The sequence below is a fragment of the Apis cerana genome, linkage group LG1, assembly GCF_029169275.1.
Source record: "Apis cerana isolate GH-2021 linkage group LG1, AcerK_1.0, whole genome shotgun sequence".
Lineage (NCBI taxonomy): Eukaryota > Metazoa > Arthropoda > Insecta > Hymenoptera > Apidae > Apis > Apis cerana.
In genome coordinates, this window is record NC_083852.1 from 24,352,725 (window position 1) to 24,368,301 (window position 15,577).

General features: G+C 44.3%; 1 protein-coding gene across 6 annotated transcripts in view; it reads right to left on the reverse strand.

Annotated features, from left to right (window-relative positions):
• Positions 1-2,328: 2,328 nt before the first annotated feature.
• The window catches only part of LOC108002125 (neuroligin-1), a 56,810-nt gene continuing 43,561 nt past the window's right edge, over positions 2,329-15,577 (reverse strand). For 5 of the 6 annotated variants that reach the window (XM_062086989.1, XM_062086990.1, XM_062086991.1 and 2 more), the window contains exons 4-8: positions 14,303-14,491; positions 12,745-13,001; positions 11,625-11,771; positions 9,229-9,653; positions 2,329-6,827 (exon numbers count right to left, since the gene is read on the reverse strand). In XM_062086989.1, the coding sequence (XP_061942973.1) occupies positions 5,666-6,827; positions 9,229-9,653; positions 11,625-11,771; positions 12,745-13,001; positions 14,303-14,491 (2,180 nt within the window). In that variant the 3' untranslated portion in view covers positions 2,329-5,665. The remainder of the gene's footprint in view (positions 6,828-9,228; positions 9,654-11,624; positions 11,772-12,744; positions 13,002-14,302; positions 14,492-15,577) is intronic. The other variant, XM_062086993.1, reaches the window with a different exon arrangement.

A 15,577-nucleotide genomic window follows, 5' to 3' on the forward strand; every position in this document is an offset into this window, starting at 1 on the left:
TTTTCGAGAACAAGATTTTAATGAATTACTTAGGAAATTATATTGAATGAAAAAATAAATTGGATATTGCAACAATTTTGTTCTACAACTTGCATATCTTTTTAGTCGTTTTAATTTTTCTCGAGATAGATTGAAAAATATGTATTAAAAAATTTAATTAACCGTTGAACTTTGTTCAAACCCAACAACATCGATGGAACGATTTGAAACTATTCTCAATTTGCTTAAATTCGAGGGTAGCTTGAACGAAAACTAACAATGCTATAATTTCGCAATTAATAAGGATAAAACATTATTAGAAATATTAATCCATCGAACTATTTCTGCAACTAGAACCACGTTATTTCTTATCTCGCATTATCTCGAATAATAGGAAACGTAAAAACGAAATTTTTTAATTCCATTTCAAACTTCTTCGTTACGTACGTAACGACCAAACGCGGTATAAATGTTCCAAAAAAAAAAAAGAAAAGAAAATAAGTCAACCGGCGTTACAGAGGCAATATATAGGTATATATCCGGCCCGTACACTCGCTCCATGCCATGGACCGTACGATGCCACGACTAATTATACTTGAGCCCGCGGCAGATCTCGTTGGCTCGGCCCTCAAGAGGCGGGAAGCACCCCATTAAAGCTCGAGCTTCGACGACCCTCCGCAAGGAAGACCACGAGACGTCGATACGAGCCTCCACCGACGCCGCGGTCGCGTGGAAGAGGAGGGGAGACGCGTCAAGGAGAAGTGGCGAGAGAGAGAGAGAGACAAGCGCGAGAAAACTACCTCTTCCCCCGCTTTCACATTTTATTCTCGCTTTTACTCTAATTGATTAAACGCTCGAAAGGTGTCGTTCAATCGTGCGTGGCAAGCGTTTGCAAGATGATCGATTATTATCCCCGCTATATAATAGTCGGAGTACACCACTCGAGCAATTTCGCGGGGGCTGTTTGGCCGAAATACCGGTTGGCATCTCCCCCAGTCGCGACGTATAATAATATCGTACAGTTACCTAATTTCCTCGAGATCTCGAGCGTAATGCCTGTCCCGAAACTTTCGAGCGGTGTTGTATCTACCCCCTCCCCCGGATCTCCATCGCGGCGAGGATTTGGAAAGAGTTGAAACGTGATTTTAATACTCTCTCTCGCACACACGCGTGCACATACCGTAATCAAAATTAAATTACCAAACGAATTTCCATAAAAAGCAATTTCAACACCCCTTCTTCCTCCGACGAACGAAACAATCCTTCAACCCGTTGAATTGATAAAACAAAAATTCCGCTAGAACTACAAACTAATTACGACGGATGATCCTCCTCCTCCCACTCCCTTCGTCAACTTCGTTAAAAAAAATCGAACGATCCCTGCCTCCAACTTTTCCCACCTCTGTCCTACGCGCACTGTTGCCACGCTTATTATACATTAAACACGCAGAGAGGTTCGTCGCACTTTGGCAAGAAGTCGCGCGATGTGTAGGCACGGAACGATCCTCGAGATTGCTCCTTCCAGCGAGGGGAAGGGGCGAGGAGGAATTTCCATTACCCTAAAACATCGAGTGTGTCTCCTCGAGTGGTTTTCAGTGGCAGCTGGCAAAGGTGGCGGATCTTGGAGAGGGAAGGAAAGGGCCTGTTTCAGCGTGATCGAAAACCGTGCTTGTTGCCTCGTCGGTGAGGCAAGGGAAGAGGGGAGAGGAAGAGTTGCGTCTCTCTCTCTCCTTGGATTTCTTCCTTGGTTTGTTATCTCCTCACTGAGCCGCTTCTTACAGCTTATTTGAGCTCTAAGGAGTCGGAATTTATTTTGGTGTTACCGTTTTTGTTCTCGTTTTTATAGCCCCGATTTCTTTCTTCCCTTTTTTCGTCTTACTTTCTTCTCTTTCTCGAGGTGAAATTTAGAGATGAGACTCTCGTGGAATTTAGAGAGATGGAATTCTTCAGTTTAATTCGGGAGGAATTTTCTACGAAAAATGTTTATATTTTTGTGGAAATTTATCCGACTTACGTATTTCTTTATATCTAAAATCTGTTTAAAGAAAGCTCTGTGTTTTATCGGTTGCATCTGCTTTTTCGACCAAGATCTACGCGTAACTATAAAAATTAGCACTTACCTAAATCGAGGAGAAGGATCAGTCGTTGGCCACAATCGTTGGAAAGAGTTGAAAAAACAAATAGATAGCATCCGCGTAATTCTACGATTTGGAAAAAAACGAAAACAAATTATAAGAGACTGTAGAAAGATAAATATTTGTAAAAAAGAAAGAAGAAGAAAGGATAAAAAGATGAGAGGGAAGAAGATACGGAAGAAGAGGAATCTGAATCCATAAATTACCAATCCGCTTACGCTTTAAATGCTTTAATTATTTATTTAAACAAATCCCAACATTCCAAACATTGATAATCGTGTACGTGTGTACCTCGTGTGTGTTTCCACCATGTGTCCTTCGCATCCGTGTTACGTGTTACGTGTCAGACATGTGTATACGTGTGCATGCCTTCGTTTAATTCTGTATGTAAATGACGCTCGAAGACGTCGTTGCCTCGTCGATCCATCGAAAAATCCTCGATCGCCAATTTTTCAACGTGATTTTTCCATCTTTCATCGCTCGAGAAGGGAAATTTTTCCATCTTTCGACCAAGGAATCGAAGATTCATCGACGAATCGACACCAGAGTTTTCAACGACAGGACTCTCCAACTTCTTTCTCTTTCATTCTCTCTCTCTCTCTCTCTCGCTCTTATTCTTCTCTTCATATCTGCAATTTTTCGCACTTTCACGCACACACGCGCAAATATACTCGTACACGCGAAACGCCTCTCTCTCTTTCTCTCTCTCTCTCTCTCCTTTTCGCCTCTTTCGTTCGAGATTCGAGGATCGATAGAATCATTCCAAAGACGCACGAATTTTGTCAAAGGCGTTTCCTCCGATTGAGCTAAATCAGGTTAGATTTTATGGCTGGCCTCTCCCTCGTTCTTACAACTTCCTCGCCTTTTACGTGTCGCCACTCATCTATCTCCCGTTTCCGCCATCGATCGTCACTTCCGCCGCATATCCTATGTATATTTCGTGGATGGAAAATGAAGAATACCTCGAAAGGTAGTAGCGTATCGAGGGAGGAAGATTCGTGCGTTGATGGAATCGAAAGAGGAATCGTTTCGGATTCCTTAAATATGTCGAAAGAAAAGAAAAGAAAAAATACGAGATTTAAAACGTGAAAACTCACGTTCCTGATATTCCGATCAAAGATACATTCTACATTTTAAATTGTAAATTAAAGATTCAAATATCAAGGGTAAAGAAAGATACATATATCACGTAATCGTTCAACTTTTAATTTTAATTTGCAAAGAATTAATGCCTTCCACTTCCGATCGGAATTAAATTTAAGATTACAAAATTGTTTCTTCATTTTCGTTTAAATGGCAGCGTCGTAAATGATTTCCATAGTTTCAAAATTAAGGAATCTCGATGGTTGGATTATCGAAATCCGCTATGATCGAGAGATTGTTTTAGAAATAAATTTAGACGCGCGGGTGACGAGCGTTTTTGTTATCAACTCGACGAATCTAACTTAGTTCCGGTATTCGAACGAAACGTAATCAAGGCTAATTGTTCGAGAGGCAACAGCGAGGAACGTTGCTCGCTCGTAAACACAGGCATTTGTCAACAAGGAGGACGGTACACACTCGAAACAAGAACATTCGCGAAATTCTCAAAATTGCCGATTCGAAGTTCCACTTGTCTACTAATTAATTTCGTTATTTCATTTTCGCGCGAAAATCTCTTGCAGGCCGCGTTTCGCGTTAATTAACGTAGGATCGAGCACCATGTTTAAAGAAATTAGACATTCGAATCGACTCTGCGTTGTGCCACGAATTATGTCGACAATTTAAAGTTTAATTCAATAAAAGAAAAAGAGACGAATAAATTGCATTCCGAACTGGGAACACGAATCTTCAAAGTCGACGATATCCGTTTCGTGACGGATGTCAATCCACCTGCGAAGGAAATTACAGTAAAAATAAATAAATTGATAAATCTTCCGAACGTGATAATTATTCGTTTCGTAACTATTATCATTCCGTGCAGGAAAATCGCAAAACAAAAAATATCACGACATTGCTCTTTCAACGATAAATTAACTCGTCCACTTGTACAATTTACACGTCAAACACTTTCGTATACTAGAATTGCAAAAACAAACGACAAACAAACGCGAAAACATATATATATAATAACAAACGTGTCACAACGAACTCGAACACGAAAATTGAACAGGAACAGGTCCTTGTAAGCACCCTCCACGAGGAAACGAAAAAAATATGGATCCTTCACCGTTTCCAACATTTCCTCGTACGATTCACGACGATATATCCCTCCACCATTCTTAGCAAGCATCCTCTCTCAACACTCGTTCCACTCTTCACCCCTTTCTCTCCCGCACACTCTTCTCTCTCGTAACTAAAAGAACACACGCGATTATACCGACGAGAAGTTCAGATTCGCATCAGCCAGCAGGCTCCTCTCTGTGCTCAGCCTGCGGAGTTTCGCTTCATCAGCTGTCCAATTCCTCTCGTACACACGCGCGCGCGCACACACACACTCTCTCTCTCTCTCTCTCTCGCGAAAAAAAAGTCACGAGACCCAAAAAGTCGAGGTCAGACCCTCCAATTCCTCGAATAATTCCACTTAGTGCTCCGACAAATCCGGATAAAGGAAGCCCGAGGCATCCTGCCGGGTCTCTGTTCGGCGCGCGCCTTGTCTTTTCAGTTCCTGAGATTATATCAATCCCCTCGTTTCGTAGCGTCGAGCGTCGCGACGACCCCCGGCAACGATTCGACCGATGCTCGACGACTCTCTCCCTTTCACCCTCTGTTCACCTCTCCCCGTATCCTTCTTTCTTCTCTCTTCCTACGAAACTTCCACTTTCGTTTTCCCTTTTTCCTTTTAACAAGATCCTTTCTCTTCCCTTTCTCTTCGTCCTCGAGGAAGGATGGTACATAGATAAGGTGAACACACGCTCCTCTCGTCGAAAGAATTCGAGCAAGGTCCGTTTAATTTAGCTCCGTACGAAATATTTTCACGCGGTCGAACATTCACTCCGATAAGAGGAGCTCGTCTCCCTCTCTCTCTCTCTCTCTCTCTCTCTCTTCTTCTCTTTCGAATCTTTTGTCGCCGCTTCTTTTTTTTGTTTTTCATTTTTTTTCTTTTTTTTCTTTTTTTTCTTTTTTCTTTTCGTTTTCTATTCGGGTCGGTAAGAAATATTGGAAAATATTCATCGTCGAATCTCGGAGGGAACTCGGAGGTTGACCGAGTTGGCCGAGTCCGACGAGAGTTGCCTCTCCCTTCGTTTCTCCCACGAATTCTCCCTTTAAGGCCATCTGATTTGTGCACTTATTCCCCGCCGTACTCGCGCTTCTTCGTTCGTCGATCGCGCGGAAATGCCGAACACCTCCGTATATCTGGAAAAAACGTGGTGCAAAACCACATCGAGGAAGAATTCCGTTCCTATCCCGAAAAATCTCTTCCGTGATCGATCCACGGCGCGACACCATCGATGATCGACTACCGCCAGCAGTAGCGACGATCGAGTGGGGGTGGGGAGGAGGAGGCAGGGGTCGGGATCGTTGGATCGATTCATCGAAAGGAGGGAAAAAAAAAAAAAAAAGAAAGATCCTCAGACGGAAATCTCCTGTATCTGAACGCGTTTCTTGGCGCTGCCAGGTGTGCCAGGTTGCCTGAGTATACCTGGACACGAGAGATTCACATTGGGAGCCGGCACCTTGGGGGGCGGCGGGGGTTCAGGAAGATTCTCGTCGTCGTTATCGTCGCTGCTGTTATCCCCGTTGTCGTCCTCGTCGTCGTCCTCGTCGTCGTCGTCGTCCTCGTCGTCGTCGTCGTCGTCCTCGTCGTCGTCGTCGTCCATCCTGGCCGTGGTCGCGTCCACGCAGGGCGACGGGGTCCGCGTCCTCTGCACGCAGGGGCTCCTCGTGTACAGGGGTGGCTCCAACACCCCCCTCTTCCCCCCGCCTGGGGGCGGCGAGCACTGGAACTCCTGCAACTGCAGCTCCAACTCCTGGGCGAGCTTCGCCTTGTGCGGGGGCGGGCTCGAGGAGGGGGAGTCCATCAGGTTCAAGGTGGACAGCCTCTGCTTGGCCGAGGGCGCCTCGATGCCCGAGCAGCCGGCCTCCAACAACTCCTCCTTCTTCTTGTTGGCGAAAGCCGAGGCGAGGCCGGCCGACGACCTCGACGAGTTCCTGTCCCTCTGGTAATAGATGCCGGCGAATATCATGATGTTGAGCACGAGGAGGAACACCCCGACGCCGATGGTGACGGAGAGGGCGGTGGTGTAGTTCTGGTAATGGTTGGAGGCCAGCTTCTTGAGGATGTTGTTGGGCCCCGGGCCCAGGTTCGGGTGGGCGTTGGAGGCGTGGGCGGCCGTGGTGGTGGGCACGGTGGTGGCGACCGTGGCGTTAGGGGTACACTCGGTGGTCGATACGACGCTGGAGATGGAGGATGGCTCGGTGGGCGAGGGAACCGGAAGCGGAGGCGGCGGCAACGGCTGCGCCAAGGTCTGAGGGCGCACCACGCCTTCGTAGAGGGTCGCGGTTTCGGCGAGGTGATGGTGACGCATGCTGATCTCGTAGCCCGGTCGATGGAGCTGCGGCAACAGGTTCAACCACAGGGACATCTTGTGGCCCCTGTAATGCGACCGCATTTCCGTGCTGCGACCGGCCTCCAGGTAGAGCTGATTAATCGAGTCGTACGAATCCCAGAACGGAGGGCTGGTAGGGAGCCCGTCCGATCCCGACGTGAGGGGGCTCGCTCCGTTCGGATCTCTGAAACACGTCAATTCTCTCGATCGATCGCCGCGTTTTCGGGGGAACCGAGCCAAATTTTCCTTAAATTTTACACGATCGTTTAGTATATATACATATATGTGCGTGTGAATGGAAAAGAATTCTGCCAGTTGTACAAAGAAGAAACAGTGTTGCGGAGAAGAGATCTGTAAAACCGTATCTAATCTCGAAGACGAAGGCTCGTTACGTTTGGCAAGGGAAGCCAATTCGTTTGTCGTGAAAAAAAATTCCTACCAAAAGAGACAATTATCTCTCCCCTTCTCTCTATACGTTTAATTATTTCACCGGGAACCGATACCATTGTAAACGCGACCAAGGACGAGAAACTGGAACGGAAATTGCGTTTCGAAATTGAGTTGGCCGGACGGCCGGCCTTCTCTTCCTAACACCAGCCCGCCATGAAAAATAATCCTGCGTGTCCTTTTGTTCCCCCCTTACGGGAAAAAAGGAGGGAGGAAGGAACGAAAGGATCGACTACGAATCCTCGAGAAACTAGGATTCGCAAATAATCTCTAATTACTGGAACCATTGTTCCGATCTTTCGAGTCGAGAAGTGGAATTTTAGATTACGGTTAAATTGATTTTAACGATCGTTAAGAAGCGATGGCGCAAGGTGAAAACTTTTTGACAGAACCAGTAGTAGACCTGTCCCGATTGTTCGCCGATTTCTGCAGTTTTAAGGGGAATAGTTTGACGAATAGGAGTAGAATTAAAGGGGAGGGGAAAAAGGAGGAATGGAACGGTTTTCAAAACTACAATTCGAAATGATCCGATTAATAATATTCACGGGATCGATTTCACTTGGAATCCAATTCGAACAGAGGTTGTCGAAAACCAGAAACACGTCATATCGAATTATACGCCTAGCTTTAATCCAATAATCATTACTCCAGGACAGGAGGAACGTCTAACTTTGCCTAATATTCGATTCAGCAAATCCACCGACACGTAACAAGAAACTAGCCCCCTCCATCCTCCTCCCCGTTATTGCGAGTTTCCAACTTCGCGCCGACTATACCGCCATTTACTTCGTTATCCGGATTCCTTGCAATCCCGCCTCGATTTCCCCATATTTCCGCCACGCTTCGATGATCCCTCGGTGATCGCTGCAAACTTCGAATCGATCTTTCTTCTCCCAATTTTAACTTGACCCAGAACAGAAGAGATGCTAAAAATCGAATCGATTCTTTTTTCCATAAAAACTGGCCGAGTCGAGATTCAATAATAAATAAAATTATCGGAGAAGGGGTATTTTCGGGTTAATTAACGGGTTAATTAACGGATGTTCGTCCCTGTTTCAACCTCGAAACAATTGGACCTAGATTTTGTAATTTGAAAAGTTCTCGAGAACTCGAGTTAAAGTTTCGAGGACGATGTTAATTAAGACGTTGATGTTTTTTCCGGTGGGCGTAGTATACCGATACGCGTAATCGATAGAGGAGAGGCGCGATATCGAGACAGTTTTCGTTTCTCGCGGAGTTGAAGCGCAGTTGGAAGCAATAGGAAGAGGAAAGTTTCTTCTTCTTGCTTTTAACTTCAAGTTTCTCCGGGTTCTTCTTCCCGAGTAAAAATATCGCTAGGAGGTTGGTGAAACGAGTTTACAACGGTTTAGAATCGGCGGTTAATCCAAGATTTCTTCTCCCTCCTTTCCTCGACGCGCGGTTTTACTTTGATCTCTCGATAAAGAGAAAAAAAAAGAAGGAAAATAAATAAACGAGAAACAACAGACGCTCGAGAGTTTCCGATTACACGATTTTCGAAACGGGACAGAAATTTTATTCCCAACTTCAAATTGCTCGCGTCGATGCCCGAGCGGGGGTAAAATTGTATTTGCATGGAAATTGCCTTGCGCACTGGTCCGAAGACTAATCATCCCGACTGTTGATCCAATTAAATGCGTTATTCATGATTTCCCGCCGTAAAAACTTAATCCAATCGGAAAGGCGAAATCGGAGGATCGACCACGGCGCTCCATTTCCTTCGCCCTGATTCCGAATCATCGCCGTAATTCCAAATAAAATCATCTCCCTTGACGATAATCGCATCGTTTTTATCGAAAACCTTGAAACGTTTCCCTTCTCTCGCGCAATTTTTGATAAAATTTGAAGGATCGCCCTCCTTTAAAGACAAGTAGAAATCAAAAATCCCCAAAGAACACGTTCCACGTACGGAGAAAAGAAGGAAAGAAGCAAAAATCTCTCGAAAGCCGTTAATCCCTCTTCGCCCAAAAACGCCCGAAAGTAGAGGTCGATTCAGGAAACCCTTTCAACCCCTTGCACCGCTATTTTCCAATCGAATCACGACGGAACGGAGCAAGGTTTCCATTCGATGGACAAATGCAACATAAACGATAAAAGTGTAAAAAGCTCGCTGGACTCACCCGCGTCTCACGAAGTTGGCCAAGTAGTGGACCAACAGTTTGGACAGATTCTCGTCGGCCGAGGTGTAGTTGGCCTGGCCGATCAAAACGGACGCGATCTCTCCCCGGAGTAGAGGTATGCCGAGGAGGTAGGGCACCTCCTCGCCCCTCTGGCTCGGCCTCTCGCCCAGCTGGAAGTGGAGGAAGTAGCCGCGTCCACCCGAGGCCGAGTGCAGCAGCGCCAACCTCAGAAGGGGAGCTGCGACCTGGCCGTCGCCGAGCAACGACAAAAGCCCGTCGCAGATAGCCACCGGGCTCTGCTCGCCCCTCTCCCAGTCCGTGTACTCGTTACGGAGGGTCGAGTAGATCTCGTGAAGGTGGTAGCGATACGTGTTCCGCACGTACGTGCGCAAAATCCGATCCCTCCTCGTCTCGTTCAGACCGTTCTGCAATCATGTCCGACCGAGCACGGTTGATGGATCGTGAAAACGGAGCGTTTCCGATCGTGAGTAAGGTCATCACGAAAGATTTCGCGAACGTTCGACTTGGCTTACGAAAAATAAGAACGGTTAATGCGGCGGTTAGAGGAGAATGTAGCGTAGAAATCGTTGCGTTATATAGAATAAGATTTGTCAGATGTTAATCTTTTTACTTACTTCTTTGTTGCAAAAATACCATTGATAATTAATGAAAGAAAAAAAAATGAAACATTCACTCGTGATTGAATCTAATATCAATAACTAGTGTCCAACAATTATTTCAAAAAGTAACCCAAAAATACTATTAATAATTAATAAAAAAAAAAGAGATGGAACACAATAGAGGTTCGTAGAGACTCTCCAAACCAACTATCGATCTCAAATCGAAGCGACGAAGAGAAAAAAAGGATATAAAATTCGAGTTTCGATCCATTCGATGGATATTACGTAGAGAACCGACCATCCAAAATTTAATTCCCCGATATATATTCGTATCCTCGATAAAGGACCAGAAACTGCATAATCATAACCTCGACGATCTAGAACAAGCTAGATGCAATCGTGACGAGCGGTTAATCGAGACCCCCTCCCTCTGTACTTCGACGCTAGAACGCGAGCGAAAACGTCCCGAAACTCGGTCCAATTTGAAATTCAAGAACGGCGTAACGAAAGGCGGAAATTATCGAGCCGCGACGACTCGAACGAGATGACGTCTCGTTATGGCGTACGCGAATGAACAACGGGTCGCCGCTAAACGGCCGATCGTTATCAAATTGTCAAGGAGCCGCGGAAATACGGTTCCAGCAAAGTGTCCATCGACCGTGACCGTCGTCGAATCGCCGATAATCGCGCCGGCAACGAATCGGTGACCGCGTTTCGCCACCGCCCCGCTAATTAGTAATTTATCGAGTTGGCGTCAATTATCGACGGGTGCGCGCACCGATCCCGCGAGTTCGCATCTCGTTAAGCGCGATAATTAAAAGTTAAATTCAACGATCCGCGACCACCATCGCGGTTTCGCTTTCGGTTTCTTTATTCGCTCGTCCCCTCGTTAAAGAGGGAATCTCGCTTTCGAGAATATTCGTGGATAGTGCGGGGGATATTTTTCTATCTTCTAAGAATGAGAGAGATCGAAAAGTGTAATTGTCGAGGGTGGTTATATATACGCGTATTAATTGTTTAACGTGATAACGGGTATACGTTAAAACTCTTAAACTCTCTTTTTAAACGCTTGTAAACGAAATACAGGCAGACAATTAATTGGACAACTGTGAATTTTTGTAAATTTATTAAGAAGCATTTAAACTTCGGTTTTATAACATCTCGAAACATCTACTTTAATTTAATTCGTTATAAATGATCGATAAGTTTTTCGTAAATCAAACTTAAAGTTAAATTAATTAGTTCGTATTAGAAATTCGCACGATGTAACATCTGTTTCTATATTTTTACGTTGTGTACATTTTTAATGAAATAATAAATCACGATAAAAACCGGTATCGTTTTTTAAAAATTAAATCTCCATGACGTGACAAGCTGAAAACCGGAAAAAAAAAGAAAATAATTTATTGTCCAATTAGCTCCCATTGTGCGATCCTTGGTCGGATTTTGGGGATTCGTTTTAATTAAAATTCCGACGTAAATAAATTATTATTTAAAATATATCTTGTAACCTCCCTCTTCTTCCAACTCTCGCTATTTATTTTCCCGTGATAAACGTTACATCCTACTTTCCCACGAATCCCAAAGAAAACATAACAAATATCCCCCCTTCCCCCATTTTCATCCAATATCCGCGAAAGAATGGATCGGATCGTCCCGATTTCCCTTGCAACCTTCGTCAAAGCGAATAAGCAGCACTTTCCAACGAACGAATAATTCCTCTCCTCTTGAATAAGTAAAATCGACCCGCTTGCACGCCCTCCCCCTTACGCTTACCTGTAGATCCTCGTCGGTGAGGTTGACCCATGCCTCCTCTGACGTCAATCCGAGCATCAGGTCTCGATCGCCGAAATTAGCGAACTCGGTTCCTGGGCCGGGAACCAGGGGCATCAGACCCGACGAGGAGGCGGTTGGCTGGAAATTCTTCGAAACAGGAAAAATTCAACGTTGTCGTGAACGCGATCCTCGATCGATCTTCCTTCTCTGTCTCTCTCTCTCTCTCTCTTTCTGCGTGTACGTGTATGCAATTAAGTCGACGCCCACGAAAGGCAAGTTGCGGGCAACTATCGATCGAGATACGATTGCAGGGAGCCGGTGGTTAATTGCAATTACACGTGTACTTTATGGCTTTTAATTAAAAGTTGGCCGACGAGCAATCTTGCCGATACACACTCTCGATCGATTTTCGAAAAGGAAAGGGAGGGGGGAGAGAGAAAGAGAGAGAGAAAAAGGGAGGAAAGAAAGGGAAAGATCGATTAACGGAGGAGACGCGAGTAGGTTGGAACTTAATACCAGAGGGTGTTCCATCGCTCGACATCTGTCAGTCGGTTGTCGGTTCAATTAACAAACTCATCGCTTACACGTGTCGTCTCCTCGTCCGCTGACGACACGCCTCGCGATTTTCGACAGATTCTCTTTTTTACATTTTTTCTTTCTTCTCTTCTCTTCTCTCTATTTTCTCTCTATTTTTTTTCTCCTGTAGAGAGATTATTGGCAATTCGGAGATTCGATTTTAAAAAAATCGCGATTTTATCGACGAACAAATTCTCGACAAGTAATTTTTCCAAATACTTCGACATAAGAAGATTACATTTTAACGTCGTATTCGTTTCGACGTATTTACCTTCGGAAAGATATCGCTCGCAATAAACCGTTTCTTCTGCTCAGATTCGTCCCGATGGTAGGAAGACAATAATACAACGATAAAATAAAGGAAGCGGAAACAAAAAGTGGACAAGTTTCATTCCCTCTCGACACACCCTTCTCGTAAAGGGAAAAATATATATATTGGATCCTATTGGATCATAACTTCCCGACCAGCTGTATTAATTTTTCGAGGTAAAAGAGGATAAACGGGTTGCGCGCAAAAAGGGGGAAAAGGTTTTATTCTTTATACCTGATTGATCGGCGGAGGCATGACCGCCCCATCGACGAAAGGGGCGAATCCAGAGGTGAATCTCGGCGGGTCCAAATGCACGGCGAGAAGCTCCTCCAAACTTCGCAAACGAAGGCACGGTGCGATATCGTCAGCCTCGACGTTACCAGGGCATCCGGTCTGTTGGGCGACGCGATGTTTCACCGTTAACGGATCACGCTGTATGGCCCAGGGTGACAGGGCGGAACCGCCCAGTAATACCACTCTCTCGACCAACTCTGCGATAAAATAAAACACGTGCCTCGATTTCAACCGTATCCACTCTCTCTTTCTCTCGAATTTTTAATTTTCCAGAGGTGATATGGATCATACTCGTTTGCATTTTTTCCTCCATTTTTAGAATCTTTCTCTCTCTTCGATCGAACATATCGAATTTTTCATTTTCCAGAGATGATCCACGATATGGATCATACTCGTTTACACCTTCGATTTCCATTTTTTTTTCCATTTATAGAATCCTCGAGTTCCTTTTTTTTTTAATTTCAGCGAACGGCAAGTATCTATCTATCGTTCACGTTCGATAGTTTTTAAATTTTAGAATACGATGACTCGTCGCTTTTATTTTGATTTTCTTCCATTTTTAAAATCTTCGAGTTCGGCTTTTTTTACAATATCGTTCACGTTCGATTTCGATGGTTCATAATTTCACAATATGCTCGATCCGATTTCGACGTTTCTCAAATTTCAGAATTCACCGGTCGCTTGGATCCACGAATTCGAGGAGCGCTCGCGGCGAAGAGCGCGAGGAAGGGTAGAAGGTATCGTGGAAGGGCATTAAGGACGAGGCGAAGGTGGGTTCGTTAGCGGAATGGAGGCGCAATCTAGAAACGCGACCACGTTCACGCGACTCTGTTACCCTTATTCTCCTTACTCGCGAGGAAGGCTACACTCGAGGAAGCTTGTTAAAGTCTCTAGTGGCCGTCGTCGACAACGGCGATGACACCGAAGAATGTCCCCTCGACTCTACCCTCTCCCTCCCACGCGAGAAGAATATCCTGACACCCCTGCGACGAAACATCGAAACACTGTTATCATCGAGGAGATGAAAGTAGCGTTCGCTGTTGGAAACAAGTGGCAACGAGGGTCCCTTCAACCGTAGGACCGCTTTCTTCGCAATGTGGAACGGCTACAGCTTCAATATATTCAAAGTCGTAAAAATTATATTCTCATCTATCAAGTTGCGTTAGGACAATCGTCTGAGCATGTCTAGTTTGTCGTGCTTGCGATTATTATCTCGAGTAATCGAAATTTATTCGATTGTATCGATAAGTTAGAATTCTCTGGGTTCTATGAAGATTTTGGATTAGTAGGCAAATATCACACGACGGTAGAAACAAAAAATATTGAGTAGGCGTTTTCTTTTCAAAGTTAATCAGACCCTCCCTTCTTTCCAGCAGTAGGGAACAGTGGTTCCTCGAAAGATATTCTCATCGTATCGGTACATAGTACAGCATCTATGCGGTGAATAAGTTTTACACGACTTTTGAAGTTGAGAGTTTACATATAAGAGTCGTGTTACCTTTCACCATGGGCGAGACGGCTAAAAAATTGGCAAGAGCCGCTCCTGTGCCGTAGCCAAAGAGCGTCAGCCGGTCGGGGTCACCGCCAAAAGCGCCAAGATTCTCGTGTAACCAGTGAAGCCCTGCCACTAGATCCATCAATCCGTAATTTCCTTGCGCGCTTCCCTTCGGGCCTGTTTTAAGAAAGCCTGCAATACAAACAAATTATCGATTTTAAAATTAAAAATAACGTCGATAAAAAATCAAAAAATCAATCCCTTACAACTGAGCTTCGATCATAATTACCAGTTTTAAAATTAAAAATAATATCGAAAGAAAATCCAAAAATGGATCCGTTGCACGTTCAAAATCAACCGAGTTACGATCAACGTTTTACGATCGTTAAGAAGAAATTTACCACAGTTTTTAACTACGAAAGAGTAATACTTGAAAGAAGCCGCGTGTCGTCGTCAAATTTTCTCACGCTCTACGTGCAAAAACTTGTCCAACTTTTCGCCTTATCATTTTCAACCGAATCCCTTCCTCGACGAAATTGTCGCGCGGTGAAAATTTCATAAAGATCAGGCGTTTTAATTCGAGAACATCGTTGGGATGGGTTAATCTTGGAACGAAGTTTCTTATTGCCGGGCATAAAGCGATCCTTTACGCTTCTTCCTCTCCTCGCGAGCATGGCCAACGTTTTACGAGAAGCTTCCAAGATAAACTCTCGCGAACGCTATTGCTCTAGAAATTGCCACAATAAGGCAGTTAAAAGAGTTCTCGAGAGACAGAGAGAGAAGTTTAAACTTCCTTTTTCGGTGAGATACGATGTTTTCGTTTTAGAGAGAAAAAAAAGGGGGAGGGAAGAACTCTGGCGTGAATTATTTCACATTTTTCTGATATTTATATTTATATCACGATATAATTGTAATAAATTGTTAATTGTGGTGTGAATCTAAATATCGTGGAAAATCTTCCTCATCGATGCTAATTTTTAAGTATTATATTTTCAGTGTCCGACTATACGCTTCTGTTTCTACTTACTCCGAGCAAGGAGAATTTACTTACCACTCGTTACTTCCGTTCGTTATATTTCTTATAATAATAATGGAACGTGTATTCATCCATATATACCGTATTAATATGCACAATTTTAATCTCAATAATCGTCTTATCCGAATTATAAACGGAATATTAAAGCTTATCATCTAACACTTGTTTATTTAATCTTCGTTATCGATCGATATTAAAAAAAAGATTGTGGATCTCTTTCACGCGTTCCCTTTTTTTTCTTT